Raw genomic sequence first — 14,612 nt, forward strand, 5'->3', positions numbered from 1 at the left:
TCTGTCTCTCTCCCTCTCCATCTGTCTCTCTCCCTCTCCCTCTCGTCTGTCTCTCTTCCTCTCCCTCTCGTGTGTCTCTCTTCCTCTCCCTCTCCATCTGTCTCTCTCCCTCTCCCTCTCGTCTGTCTCTCTTCCTCTCCCTCTATGTATTTCTCTCCCTCTCCCTCCCTCTTTCTCCCTCTCCCACTCTGTCTGTCTCTTTCTCTCCCTCTCCGTCTGTCTCTCCCTCTTTGTATCCCTCTCTCTCCCCCAGTGTCGGGGGAGCAGCTCCCTGTACCACAACTGGGGCCGCCCTGCCTCCCAGACCCAGGCAATGTGGGGCCGGCGGTCCAGCTGGAATAGCCTGGGTCGCCCCTCTCGAGCCTCGGGCCTGGGGTTGGGGGTAGGAGGAGGGGGTAGCCTGCGCTCCCGCAGCCCCCACGCCACCCACCCGGCCGAGCAGGAGTCCCTCCTCTCCCCCCCTCACCCTCCTCCACACCTCGCCCACCCTCCTCCCCTCCTGGCCCTAAACTTTGTCCCGCGGCGGGACCGCCGGGCGCTGTCCTTGGAGCTGCCGGAGCTCCTCCAGGTCCCGGGGACCCCCCTGGCGTCAATGCTGCCTTACCCCAGGAAGAAGAGCTTCTCCAGTGGGTTGGTTGGTGGAGGGGCTGGGGGGGAGCACCAGGACTGCAATGGGAAGGCCCCATCAGCCCAGCTCCAGCTTCAACTTCAGCTACCGCATCACATCCACATCCACAGCTACTGACAGAGGTGTTCCCTCAGGTCAACACACGCAAGGACAGAGAGGACCTGGACGATGACATTGACTATGTGAGTTTGTGTTGGGGGTGAGGGGGAGGTCTGGGGGGTGAGGTGGATGTGTGTGGATGAGGATGGGTGAGAGATTTGGTGAGGGGAAGGTGTGGGGGTGAGGATGGGTGAGGTGAGATGTGTTTGGAGGAGGATGGGTGAGAGGTTGGTGAGGGTGGGGATGAGGTTGGGTGTGGGGTGGGTGAGGGGAGGTGAGGAGTGAGCTTGGGTGAGAGGGTGGGTGGGGTGAGGTTGGGTGAGGTGTGGGGATGAGGTTGGGTGAGAGGGTGGGTGAGGGGTGGTTTGGGGGTGAGGTTGGGTGAGAGGGTGGGTGAGGTGGGGATGAGGGGGAGGTGTGGGGTGATGTTGGGTGAGAGGGTGGGTTAGGTGTGGGGTGAGGTTGGATGAGAGGGTGGGTGAGGGGGAGGTGTGGGGTGAGGTTGGGTGAGGGTGGGTGAGGGGGGGTGGGGTGAGGTTGGGTGAGGTGTGGGGTGAGAGGGTGGGGGGGGAGGTGTGGGTTGAGGTTGGGTGAGAGGGGTGGGTGAGGTGACATTGGGTGAGGGGTGGGTGAGGGGAGGTGTGGAGTGAGGCTGGGTGAGGGGGGATGGGGGTGAGGTTGGGTGAGAGGGTGGGTGAGGGGAGGTGAGGTTGGGTAAGAGGGTGGGTCAGGGGAGGTGAGAGGGTGGGTGAGGGAAAGGTGTGGGGGTGAGGTTGGGTGAGAGGGTGGGTGATTGGGAGGTGTGTGGTGAGGTTGGGTGAGAGGGTGGGTGAGGGGAGGTGTGGGGTGAGATTGGGTGAGAGGGTGGGTGAGGGGTGAGGTTGGGTGAGAAGGTGGGTGAGAGGGAGGTGTGGGGTGAGGTTGGGTGAGGGGGGTGTGGGGTGAGGGTGGGTGAGAGGGTGGGTGAGGGGTGTGTGGTGAAGAGTGTGGTGAGGACTGTGGTGAGGAGTGTGGTGAGGACTGTGGTGAGGACTGTGGTGAGGAGTGTGGGGTGAGGAGTGTGGTGAGGACTGTGGTGAGGAGTGTGGTGAGGACTGTGGGTGAGGAGTGTGGTGAGGGGTGTGTGGTGGGGAGGAGGTGGTGAGGAGTGGTGAGGAGTGTGGTGAGGAGTGGTGAGGAGTGGTGAGGAGTGTGGGGGGAGTGTGTGGTGAGGAGTGTGGTGAGGAGTGTGGTGAGGAGTGTGGTGGGTGTGGTGGGTGTGGTGGGAGTGTGGTGGGGAGTGTGGTGGGAGTGGTGGTGGGGAGGTGGGGGGAGGGTGAGGAGTGTGGTGAGGAGTGTGTGAGGAGTGTGGTGGGGAGGTGGTGAGGAGTGTGGTGAGGAGTGTGGTGAGGAGTGTGGTGAGGAGTGTGGTGGGGAGTGTGGTGGGTGAGGAGTGTGGTGAGGAGTGTGGTGGGGAGTGTGGTGAGGAGTGTGGTGGGAGTGTGGGTGAGGAGTGTGGTGGGGAGTGTGGTGGTGGTGAGGAGTGGTGGGAGTGTGGTGAGGTGGGAGTGTGGTGGGGTGGTGGGAGTGAGGGTGGTGAGGAGTGGTGGTGTGGGAGTGTGGTGGGGAGTGAGGTGGTGAGGAGTGTGGTGGGGAGTGTGGTGGGGAGTGTGGTGAGGAGGAGTGTGGTGGGAGTGTGGTGGGGAGTGTGGTGGGAGTGTGGTGTGTGGAGGAGTGTGGTGGGAGTGTGGTGGGGAGTGTGGTGGGAGTGTGGTGGTGGTGTGGTGGGGAGTGTGGTGAGGAGTGTGGTGAGGAGTGTGGTGAGGGGAGTGTGGTGTGGTGGGGAGTGTGGTGGGGGAGTGTGGTGAGGAGTGTGGTGGGGTGAGGAGTGTGGTGGGAGTGTGGTGGGAGTGTGGTGGTGGGAGTGTGGTGGTGAGTGGGGAGGTGTGGTGGGGAGTGTGGTGGTGGGTGTGGTGAGGGAGTGTGGTGGGGAGTGTGGTGGGGAGTGTGGAGTGTGGTGTGGTGAGGAGTGTGGTGGGGAGTGTGGTGAGGTGGTGGGGAGTGTGGTGAGGAGTGTGGTGTGGTGGGGAGTGAGTGAGGAGTGGGTGGGGGAGTGTGGTGGGAGTGTGGTGAGGGAGTGTGGTGGGAGTGTGGGAGTGTGGTGGGGAGTGTGGTGAGGAGTGTGGTGGGGAGTGTGGTGGGAGTGGGGAGTGTGGTGGGGAGTGGTGGTGGGAGTGTGGTGGGGAGTGTGGTGGGAGGAGTGGTGGTGGTGAGTGAGTGTGGGAGTGGTGGGGAGTGGTGGTGAGGGTGTGGTGAGGAGTGTGGTGGGGAGTGTGGTGGGGGAGTGTGGTGGGGAGTGTGGTGGGAGGTGGTGGTGAGTGTGGGGAGTGTGGTGGGAGTGTGGTGAGGAGTGTGGTGAGGAGTGGTGTGTGGTGGGAGTGTGGTGGGAGTGTGGTGGGGAGTGTGGTGAGGAGTGTGGTGGTGGTGGGAGTGTGGTGGGGGTGTGGTGGGGAGTGTGGTGGGAGTGTGGTGAGGAGTGTGGTGGGAGTGTGGTGGTGGGGAGTGTGGTGGGGAGTGTGGTGGGAGTGTGGTGGTGGGAGGGTGGGGAGTGGGGGAGTGTGGTGAGGAGTGTGGTGAGGAGTGTGGTGAGGAGTGTGGTGGGAGTGTGGTGGTGGGGAGTGTGGTGAGGAGTGTGGTGGGGGTGTGGTGGTGGGAGTGTGGTGGTGGGAGTGTGGTGGTGAGGAGTGTGGTGAGGAGTGTGGTGGGGAGTGTGGTGAGGAGTGTGGTGAGGAGTGTGGTGGTGGGAGGGGTGGTGAGGAGTGGTGGGAGTGAGTGAGGAGTGTGGTGGGGAGTGTGGTGGTGGGGAGTGTGGTGAGGAGTGTGGTGAGGAGTGTGGTGAGGTGGTGGGGAGTGTGGTGAGGAGTGTGGTGAGGAGTGTGGTGAGGAGTAAGGGAGGAGGATCTGAATGATGAGATTAAAGTGACTTGGTTGTGATGATGAACAATGATAAAGTCCTATTCACTTTAAAAACACCCTGGAACGTTCACAGTCCCAGTGACATCCTGTCGTCTTGGTAAAGACAGATACTGTAGATAGGAGAGAAGGAACTGTTGTTGTATCAGTGTTATTCATGACCAGCAGCACAAGGCAGCTTATAGTAGAATAAACACACTGTGTATAGCAGTTTATAAAATAAATATCCGGGAATACATTCTCCAGTAGATTCCCCGTTATGTCTCTCCCCTGGGATTCTATTGTTTCAACAGTAAACAATCCCATACATACAGGGCTGAACCAGGGACAATTAATAATGCTAGTTACACAAAATGGCACCATATTGCCTATGTAGTGCACTACTCTGACCAGGGCATATGGTGCACTATATAGGGATTGGGGTTCCATTTGGGACACAGTCACTGAGTAGAGCAGACCAATGGGGATGCTGGATATTATGCTTCTAGGTGTTGATAAAGGAAAGTGTCCTCTCTTGTAAACAATTAAGACAGAAGTTTCATCTTTTCTCTTGGGAGGTGGAATAATCGGAATGATCTTATTGTATTATACAGTATAGCCGTTTCTCTTTGTCTAGAACCAGTGTGTTTGTGTGTACTGAATTCACTCACCAAACTGTGTGTGTATGTGTGCGTATGTGCGTGCCTGCCTGCCTCCCTGCCTACGTTCACATGTGCATGTGTGTGTATTCTGACTGTGTGTGTATTCTGACATTGTGTGTGTGTGTGTGCTGTGTCCCTCCTCCAGAGTCTGTGTTTCCGTATCCAGAAGATGATGGAGGTGTACAGGCCAGAGTGGTGTGAGACCAGAGAGGACTGGTCTGTCTTCCTCTTCTCTCCTCAGAACAGGTCTGTCTGTCTGTCAATCCCTGTTTTCACTCATTCACTCTTTCATTTCATTTCCTGCTCAGCACTAACACCTCTGATACAGCAATTCAAGGCTTTGGTGTTTCGTTCATAAATTGTTGAATCCGATGCATTTGTGCTAGGCTAGAACGAAAGCCTGCACAGCCTGTGGATCCCCACTCCCCGAGAGAAGAATTGCCGAGCACCACCTTAGCAGAATACCTGCCTCATTAGTGTATGGATCTCTGTCCCTGAGGTAGCAAAGGGAGGCTTCCCATAGTGATCCTCCATCTGTTGGTCAACAATAAATCCACCTCAGGGCTCAGAGATGGGAGCTCAGGCTGGAAGGCATTGCAACAGTGTTCTGTTAGCTGTGGAGGTACACGGTATATACAAACGTCTGTGGACACCTCGTCAAATGAGTGGATTCAGGCTGTTTCAGCCACACTAGTGGCTGACAGATGTATAAAATCAAGCACACCGCCATGCAATCTCCATAGACAAACATTGGCAGTCGAATGGCCTTACTGAAGAGCTCAGTGACTTTCAAGGTGGTACCGTCAGAGGATGCCACCTTTCCAACAAGTCCGTTTATTAAATTTCTGCCCTGCTAGAGCTGCCCTGGTTAACTTTAAGTGCTGTTATTGTGAAGTGGAAACATCTAGGAGCAACAACGGCTCAGCATTGAAGACGTAGGCCACACAAGCTCACAGAACGGGACCAACGAGTGCTGAAGCGCGTAAAATCGTCTGTCCTCATTTGCAACACTGCCTCTGGAAGCAACGTCAGCACAATAACTGTTTGTCGGGAGCTTCCATGGCCGAGCAGCCGCACACAAGCCTAGGATCACCATGCCTAATGAGAAGTGTTGGCTGGAGTTGGCTGGAGTGGTGTAAAGCTCTTGGTGGAGAAGGAATAATGGTCTGGGGCTGTTTTTCATGGTTCAGGCTAGACCCTTTAGTTCCAGTGAAGGGAAATCATAACTCTACAGCATGCAATGACATTCTAGATGATTCTGTGTTTCCAACTTTGTGGCAACAGTTTTGGGGAGGCCATTTCCTGTTTCAGCACAAAGGGAGGTCCATACAGAAATGGTTTGTGTCTCTCTGTGTCTCTCTCTGTGTGTGTATCTCTCAGCTTGTCTCTCTGGGTCTCTCTGTGTCTCTCTCTCTCTCTATTGTAGTGGTGTCTCTATGGAGCATGGTGCCTTTACAACACCAGTTAATGGGAATTGCTTTGAAAGGAAATGAAATAATCAGAGAGAATGGGGCTATTATCTGACTGAATGATGAGCAATCCCCAGTTCTCTGTCAATGAGGCACAATAATGGGTTTTAATCAGTAGCGATGTTACAAAACACGTGTTTTTAAATTGTTTATCTTTTTCCCTCTTGCTCTCTTTCTCTTCCTTTCTGTCTCCCAATACCACTCCCTCTCTCTCCACTATCTCCCTCCCTCCCCACCTGCCTGCCTCCCTCTCTCAGGTTCAGGCGGGTATGCCAGTCCATCATAGCCTACAAGATGTTTGACTATGTGGTGCTAGCGTTCATCTTCTCCAACTGCATCACCGTGGCTCTGGAGAGACCCAAGATCATGCAGGGCAGCCTGGTCAGGATCAAAGTTCACCACTAGGTTTCAACCATACAAATATAATTAGTGGTGTCAAGTCAATGATCTTCTATTTCTATCATCTCTCTCTTTCTCCCTCCATCTCTCTCTCTCTATGTATAGGAAAGAGTCTTCCTAACCATCTCCAACTACGTCTTCACAGCCATCTTTGTAGCAGAGATGACGCTCAAGGTATAGTGATTCTTGTGAACAAGAATAGTAAACAACTTTGACCAACTCAGGAAATGTTCTTAGTCTCTCGGGTCAAATTCTATTTCTAGGGGGTTTAGGGTTACGGTTAGAATTAGTGTTAGGGTTAGAATTAGGTTCAGGGTTAGGAGCTAGTTTTACTGTTAGGGTTAGGTTTTGTGGTTATGGTTAGATTTAATGTTAAGGTTAGGAAAATAGGAAAATAGGATTTTGAATGGGACTGAATTGTGTGTCCCCACAAGGTTATTTATACAACACTGTGTGCGTGCGTGTGTGCGTGCGTGTGCTTTCTAATGACCTCTCAATCTCTTTCTTTATTTTCTCATAGAGTCTCTATTTAGTGCATTCACTCTTTCATTTCTAGTTTCCTGCTCAGCTCTAACACCTCTCAATGTCTCAAGGCTTTATTTTTTCACTTAGTGTCTCTATTTAGTGTCTGTTCATCTGTTGTCTGTAGTGTCTGTGTCACCTGTCTTTTCACTTAGCCTCTGTCTCTCTCTGTCTTTTCACTTAGTGTCTCTGTCTCTTTCTGTCTTTTCACTTAGTGTCTCTGTTTCTTTGTCTTTTCACTTAGGTCTCTGATCTCTGTCCCTGTCTCTTTCTGTCTTTTCACTTAGTGTCTCTCTGTCTGTTGGTCTTTTCACCTAGTGTCTCTGTCTCTTTCTGTCTTTTCACAGTGTCTCTGTCTCTTTCTGTCTTTTCACTTAGTGTCTCTATTTCTCTCTGTCTTTTCAAATGAGTGTCTCAGGCTGTTTCTGTCTTTTTTCACTTAGTGTCAGATGTATAAATCAAGCACACCGCCATGTCTCTGTCAAACATTGGCAGTGTCTCTTTTCTGTCTTTTCAGTGTCTCTAGTCTTCTGGTACCGTCTTTTCACTTAGGATGTCTCTTTCTTTCTTTTTCACTTAGTTCTTTCTTTCCTGTCTGAGCTCTGTCCTTTCTGTCTTTTCACTTAGTGCTGTCTTTTCACTTAGTGTGGAAACTCTTTCACTTAGTGTCTCTGTCTCTTTCTGTCTTTCACTTAGGTCTCTTTCTCAAGCTCTGTCTTTTCACTTAGTGTCTCTGTCTCTTTCTGTCTTTTCACTTAGTGTCTCTGTCTCTTTCTGTCTTTTCACTTAGCGTCTCTGTCTCTTTCTGTCTTTTCACTTAGTGTCTCTGTCTCTTTCTGTCTTTTCACTTAGTGTCTCTGTCTCTTTCTGTCTTTTCACTTAGTGTCTCTGTCTTTTCTGTCTTTTCACTTAGTGTCTCTGTCTCTTTCTGTCTTTTCACTTGGTGTCTCTTTCTGAGAAGGTCTCTGGTCTCTCTCTGTCTTTTCACTTAGTGTCTCTGTCTCTTTCTGTCTTTTCACTTAGTGTCTCTGTCTCTTTCTGTCTTTTCACTTGGTGTGTCTCTGTCTCTGTCTCTTTCTGTCACTTAGTTCTCATCTCTCTCTGTCTTTTCACTTAGTGTCTCTGTCTCTTTCTGTCTTTTCACTTAGTGTCTCTGTCTCTTTCTGTCTTTTCACTTAGTGTCTCTGTCTCTTTCTGTCTTTTCACTTAGTGTCTCTGTCTCTTTCTGTCTTTTCACTTGGTGTCTGTCTCTTTCTGTCTTTTCACTTAGTGTCTCTGTCTCTTTCTGTCTTTTCACTTAGTGTCTCTGTCTCTCTGTCTTTTCACTTAGTCTCTCTCTGTGTCTCTGTCTCTTTCTGTCTTTTCACTTAGTCTCTCTGGGTCTCTCTTGTCTCTTTCTCTCTCTTTTGTTAGTGTCTCTGTCTCTTTCTGTCTTTTCATGGTCTCTGTCTTCTTTCTGTCTTTTCTTTCTCTGTCTCTTTCTGTCTTTTCAGTTAATGTCTGTCTCTTTCTGTCTTTTCAGAGTGTCTGGGTCTCTTTCTGTCTTTTCATGAGTGTCTCTGTCTCTTTCTGTCTTTTCACTTCTTTTCTTTCTGTCAATGAGGTCTCTGTCTCTTTCTAATCTTTCTGTCTTTTTACAAAACTTAGTGTTTTTTCTCTGTCTCTTTCTCTCTTTCTGTCTTTTCACTTAGTGTCTCTGTCTCTTTCTGTCTTTTCACTTAGTGTCTCTGTCTCTTTCTGTCTTTTCACTTAGTGTCTCTGTCTCTTTCTGTCTTTTCACTTAGTGTCTCTGTCTCTTTCTGTCTTTTCACTTAGTGTCTCTCTCTTTCTGTCTTTTCACTTAGTGTCTCTTTCCTTCATGTCTCTTTCAAGTGTCTCTGTCTCTTTCTGTCTTTTCTGTCTCTTTGTCTCTGTCTCTTTCTGTCTTTTCACTTTGTCTCTTTCTGTCTCTGGAGAGACTCTGTGTCTTTCTGATCTTTTCACTTAGGGTCAGTCTTTTTCTGTCTCTTTCAAAGTTCACTTAGTGTCTCTGTCTCTTTCTGTCTTTTCATTAGTGTCTCTATCTCTGTCTTGATCTTCTTTTCTTTTCACTTAGTGTCTCTGTCTCTTTCTGTCTTTTCATTCTCTCTCTCTTTCTAGTGTCTCTGTCTCTTTCTGTCTTTTCTCTTACCATCTCTGTCTCTTTCTGTCTCTTTGTAGCTTAGTGTCTCTGTCTCTTTTCTGATTTCTTTTCTCTTTCTGTCTTTTCACTTAGTGTCTGTCTCTTTCTGTCTTTCACTTAGTGTCTCTGTCTCTCTCTGTCTTTTCACTTAGTGTCTCTGTCTCTTTCTGTCTTTTCACTTAGGGTTTAGTTCTGTCTCTTTCTGTCTTTTCAGTGTTAGGGTTCTTTTGTCTTTTCAGGGTTAGTGTCTCTGTCTCTGTTTTACTGTCTCTTTCTGTCTTTTCACTTAGGTTTTGTCTTTATGTGTCTTAGATTTAATGTTTTCACTTGGTTCTGTCTCTCTGTCTTTTCACTTAGTGTCTCTGTCTCTTTCTGTCTTTTCAATAGTGTCTCTATCTTTTCTGTCCCACAAGGTCTCTTTCTTTCAACTTTTCACTTAGTGTCTCTGTCTCTTTCTTCTTTTCACTTAGTCTCTGTCTCTTTCTGTCTTTTTTCTTTCTGTCTTTTCAGTGTGTCTCTGTCTCTTTCTCTGTGCTTTCTGTCCTTAGTGTCTCTGTCTTTTCTGTCTTTTCACTTAGTCTTCTCCTGTCTTTTCACTCTAGTGTCTCTCTCTTTCTGTCTTTTCTTTATGTTCTGTCTCTTTCTGTCTTTTCACTTAGTGTCTCTGTCTCTCTCTGTCTTTTCACTTAGTGTCTCTGTCTCTTTCTGTCTTTTCACTTAGTGTCTCTGTCTCTTTCTGTCTTTTCACTTAGTGTCTCTGTCTCTTTCTGTCTTTTCTTTCTGTCTTTTCTAGTGTCTCTATCTCTTTCTGTCTTTTCACTTAGTGTCTCCGTCTCTTGCTGTCTTTTCACTTAGTGTCTCTGTCTCTTTCTGTCTTTTCACTTAGTGTCTCTATTTCTTGCTGTCTTTTCGCTTAGAGTCTCTATTTCTTTCTGTCTTTTCACTTAGTGTCTCTGTCTCTCTCTGTCTTTTCACAAGTATTGATGAAGTCAATCTCTCCTCCCCTTTAAGCCATGAGAGATGTACATACATGTTATTCATGTTAGCTCTCCATGTACATTTAAGGGCCAGCCGTTTAGGTCTAGCTTAGGTCTAGCTTATTCCTTGCCACCCATTCTAAAACTAACTGTAGCTCTTTGTTAAGTGTTGCAGAATTAAAAATGACATAATTTGATGAGTTATACTTGGATGTGTAGTGTCAGTGTTTGTTGCTGGCATGTCATGACTAAATCTTGCCAGTGAAAAAATAATTAAAGTAGTTGGCAATATCAGTGGGTTTTGTGATGAATGAGCCATCTGATTCAATGAATGATGGAGCTGAGTTTGCCTTTTTGCTCTGTATACGGTGCATTCAGAAAGTATTCAGACCCCTTGACTTTTTCCACATTTTGTAACTTTAAAGCATATTCAAAAATACATTAAATAGTTTTTTTCCTCATCAATTTACACACAAAACCCCATAATGACAAAGCAAAAACAGGTATTTAGACATTTTGGCAAATGTATTGTAAATACAAATCTGAATTAGGACATTTACTTTGTTGAAGCACCTTTGGCAGCGATTACAGTCTTGAGTCTTCTTGGGTATGACGCTACAAGCTTGGCACACCTGTATTTGGGGAGTTTCTCCCATTCTTCTCTGCAGATCCACTCAAGCTCTGTCAGGTTGGATGGGGAGCGTTGCTGCACAGCTATTTTTAGGTCTCTCCAGAGATCGGGTTCAAGTCCAGGCTCTGACTGGGCCACGCAAGGACATTCAGAGACGTGTCCCGAAGCCACTCCTGCATTTTCTTGGCTGTGTGCTTAGGGTTGTTGGAAGGTGAACCTTTGCACCAGTCTGAGGTCCTGAGCGCTCTGGAGCAGGTTTTCATCAAGAATCTCTCTGTACTTTGCTCCTTTCATCTTTCCCTCAATCCTGACTAGTTTCCCTGTCCCTGCCGCTGAAAAACATCCCCACAGCATGATGCTGCCATCACCATGCTTTACCGTAGGGATGGTGCCAGGTTTCCTCCAGATGTGACGCTTGGCATTCAGGCCAAAGAGTGTCATCTTGGTTTCATCAGATCAGAGAATCTCATGGTCTGAGTCCTTTAGGTGCCTTTTGGCAAACTTCAAACGGGCTGTCATGTGCATTTTGCTGAGGAGTGGCTTCCGTTTGGCCTCTCTACCATAAAGGCCTGATTGGTGGAGTGCTGTAGAGATGGCTGTCCTTCTGGAAGGTTCTCCCATCTCCACAGAGGAACTCTGGAGCTCTGTTAGAGTGAACATCGGTTTCTTGGTCACCTCCCTGATCAATGCCCTTCTCCCTCGATAGCTCAGTTTGACCAGGCGGACAGCTCTAGGAAGAGTCTTGGTGGTTCCCAACTTCTTCCATTAAAAAATGATGGAGGCCACTCTGTTCTTGGGGATCTTCAATGCTGCAGACATTTTAGTACCCTTCCCTAGATCTGTGCCTCGACACAATCCTGTCTCGGAGCTCTACAGACAATTCCTTCAACCTCATGGCTTGGTTTTTGCTATGACATGCATTGTCAACTGTGGGACCTTATATAGACAGGTGTGTGCCTTTCCAAATCATGTCCAATCAATTGAATTTACCACAGGTGGACTCCAATCAAGTTGTAGAAACATCTCAAGGATAATCAATGGAAACATGATGCACCTGATCTCAATTTCGAGTCTCATATCAAAGGTTCTGAATACTTATTTAAATAAGGTATTTCTGGTTTTTAAATTTTCAATACATTTGCAAAAATGTCTAAAAAACTGTTTTCACTTTTTCATTAAGGGTATTGTGTGTAGATTGATGAGGGGGGAAAAAATGATTTAACCCATTTTAGAATAAGGCTGTAAAGTAACAAAATGTGGAAAAAGTCAAGGGGTCTGGATTCCGAATGCGCTGTATACTTGCATCCTGATAATACTTTATCTTACCTCGTATCTCTTTTTTTGTATTACTTTATTACTGCACTGTTGGGAAAGAGCCAGTAAGAATGTCCCTGTACTGCTTTTCACCTGTGGTATCCTGTGAACGTTGCGAATAAACGTTGAAACTTGGGGAAAGGCAAAGAACAAGTGGTTGTTGACTTTCATAGATCAGGCAATGGTACAAAAAACAACTAAAGAGCTGAATGCTGATTGGCTGAAAGCCGTGGTATGAGACCTTATAGCTCGGGTATGACAAAACATTTATTTTTACTGCTGTTGGTAACCAGTTTATAATAGCAATAATGCACCTTTAGGGCTTTGTGGTATATGGCCAATATGCCACGGCTGTGGGCTTTATCCAGGCACTCTGCGTTGCGTCATGCATAAGAACAGCCCTTAGCCGTGGTATATTGGCCATATACCACAAACCCTTCGTGCAATTAAGAAGTTTAAATCCACTGGAACAGTGGAGACTTGCCTGGCAGAGGCCCAAGTATCTTTTCCCCACATTGAGGAAGACGGTTCGGAAGGCAAAATGAATGTCCAAGGGCCACAGTTAGAGAATTACAGAACTTGTTCATTTTGGGGTCAACAAGTCTCCAAAATCTACAATTAGACATCACCTCCAAGCCAACAGGCTATTTGGAAGGGTTGCCATGAAAAAAGCCTTTATTGAGAACAACCAACAAATGTAAACGCCTGGAGTTTTCTAAACGGCATTGGCACTTGGATTGAAACCAGGTGCTATGCCAGATGACATGAAAATAGAGCTCTTTGGCTCTATCACACCAGTGGTGGGTTTGGCCCCGAAGGAAGGATGCATATGAGTTTCATTCTAAAAAACGCTATATATCAATTTTTTTTTAAAGAACTTACTAAAGAGATTGGTGTGTTTTTTCTCCATCTACTCATTGCATGGGGTTGTTAAATGACAGAAATGTATTTGTTTGAAACCTATCACTATATGCTTTCATTACAGAGAGACAAACAGTAATTCTGTGCAAAATGAGATATATCCATCTCACTCGCAGAGAAAAAAGTAGCACTGCAAGGTTTTACACAGTCAAATGTGACAAATAATGTCATTTTTTTGTAAATAACTGTACAAATGATACATTTGTAACATCAAATCAATCAACACAGTAATGTGAGATCTGGGCCCTGGTCAAAAGTAGTACACTATATAGGGAATTTGGTGACATTTGGAATGAGGCCTATTTCTAACCAAACACTATAGCATGAGGCTATATTTATGATGTGTTGAATTTATATGTTAAATATACAGGATAAGAACATTCCATTCTTGCTAAACAATGGATCTATAGAGTTTCACAACAAAACTAGTTGTAATACACATCTAAAATCTATGAATTAAAAATCTGAGGACAGTAATATTTTACACACACGTGAAAAATGTATGGATTTATAGCGTTTTGGAAAGAAACTCTTCATATGCAGAAAATAACCTCATTCCTACTGTAAAATATGGTGGTGGATCTTTGATATTATGGGGCTATTTTGCTTCCTTGTTAAGTTCATCGAGGACATTTTTGTAAAAAATGTGTTTGCCGCTGCCAGGAAGCTGAAAACTTGGCCGTAAGTGGATCTTCCAGAAAGATAATGACCCCAAGCACACATCACAATCCACCATGAAATGGCTAACTGACCACAAAATCAACATTTTGCAATGGCAAGCTCAGTCTCCGGACTTGAACCTCATTGAAAACCTGTGGTTTGAATTAAAGAGGGCCGTCCATGAGTGCAGTCCGAAGAATATCAAGGATCTGGAAAGAAGATTCTGTATGGAGGAATGGTCTCAGATCGATCCCTCCCGATGTGTTCTCCAATCTCATAAAACATTCTAGAAAAAGGCTCAGTGCCATTATCCTCGCAAGGGGATGCTGCTGAAGCATTGAAAACAGTGGTGCCAATCATTTTGACATGTATCTTTGTGAGATTTTTTTTATTACAGTACTTGTTAAGCTAAATGTTTTTCTCTGAGCTATTAATATATTAATATATATATTAATAGCTATTAATATAAAATAATATCATTTTCCATAGGCCATAGTGGCAAAATAATGACAATTTAGCAATTAAACACTGGAGTGATAGATGTGCAGAAGATGAATGTGCAAGTAGAGATACTGGGGTGCAAAGGAGCAAAAATAAATTACAGTATGGGGATGAGGTAGTTGGATGGGCTATCAACGGTGCCAATATTTTTTTATCCCCTCCCTCCCTCTTTTCTCCTTATTTTCTCCCTGGAAGTCTCTCCATTGCACTCAAGACAAGCAAATAGCAATGACATTAATTCGCCATCAATCTTTCAGTTGCCGTCAATCTCTTTCACCCCGTCTCTCTATCTCTCCCTTTCTCTTTCTCTCTCTCTCTCTCTCTCATTCTTTTCCACACTCTCTCTCCTCCCCTCTCTCTCCCTCTATTCCTTCGTTCTGTTCTCCGCGGAGGGTTCTGGCACAAGAGGGGGCATCAATTATGCAAACAAATCAATTATTGACCAATCTACCAGAGGAGCAACGGCCTTGTCAGGCCCCTGGCTGAGTGGAACACACCACCTCACGTCTCTGTCTCTCTTCCTCTGCGTTTAGGCCTGATCATATTACCCCTGTCTGTCTGTCAGTCAGTCAGTCAGCCAGCCTCTCCCCAGGCCATTGATATAGGCTTACTCTAGATAGCCTGTAGTAATATATATATATATATATTTATTGTCACATACACCAGATAGGTGCAGTGAAATGTGTTGTTCTACAGCGTCAGCCATACTGCACCCCTGGAGAAAATTGGGGTTAAGT

General features: G+C 46.8%; 1 protein-coding gene across 1 annotated transcript in view; it reads left to right on the plus strand.

Moving 5' to 3' along the window:
• The window catches only part of LOC115125466 (voltage-dependent T-type calcium channel subunit alpha-1I-like), a gene marked incomplete at its 5' end in the record, with an annotated part of 168,195 nt that overhangs the window by 85,150 nt on the left and 68,433 nt on the right, over positions 1 to 14,612 (plus strand). Inside the window, 5 exon segments of the mRNA XM_065010953.1 lie at positions 254 to 719; positions 722 to 810; positions 4,466 to 4,566; positions 6,047 to 6,170; positions 6,294 to 6,362. Of these exon segments, the coding sequence (XP_064867025.1) occupies positions 254 to 719; positions 722 to 810; positions 4,466 to 4,566; positions 6,047 to 6,170; positions 6,294 to 6,362 (849 nt within the window).

The sequence above is a fragment of the Oncorhynchus nerka genome, linkage group LG26 (genome assembly GCF_034236695.1).
Source record: "Oncorhynchus nerka isolate Pitt River linkage group LG26, Oner_Uvic_2.0, whole genome shotgun sequence".
Lineage (NCBI taxonomy): Eukaryota > Metazoa > Chordata > Actinopteri > Salmoniformes > Salmonidae > Oncorhynchus > Oncorhynchus nerka.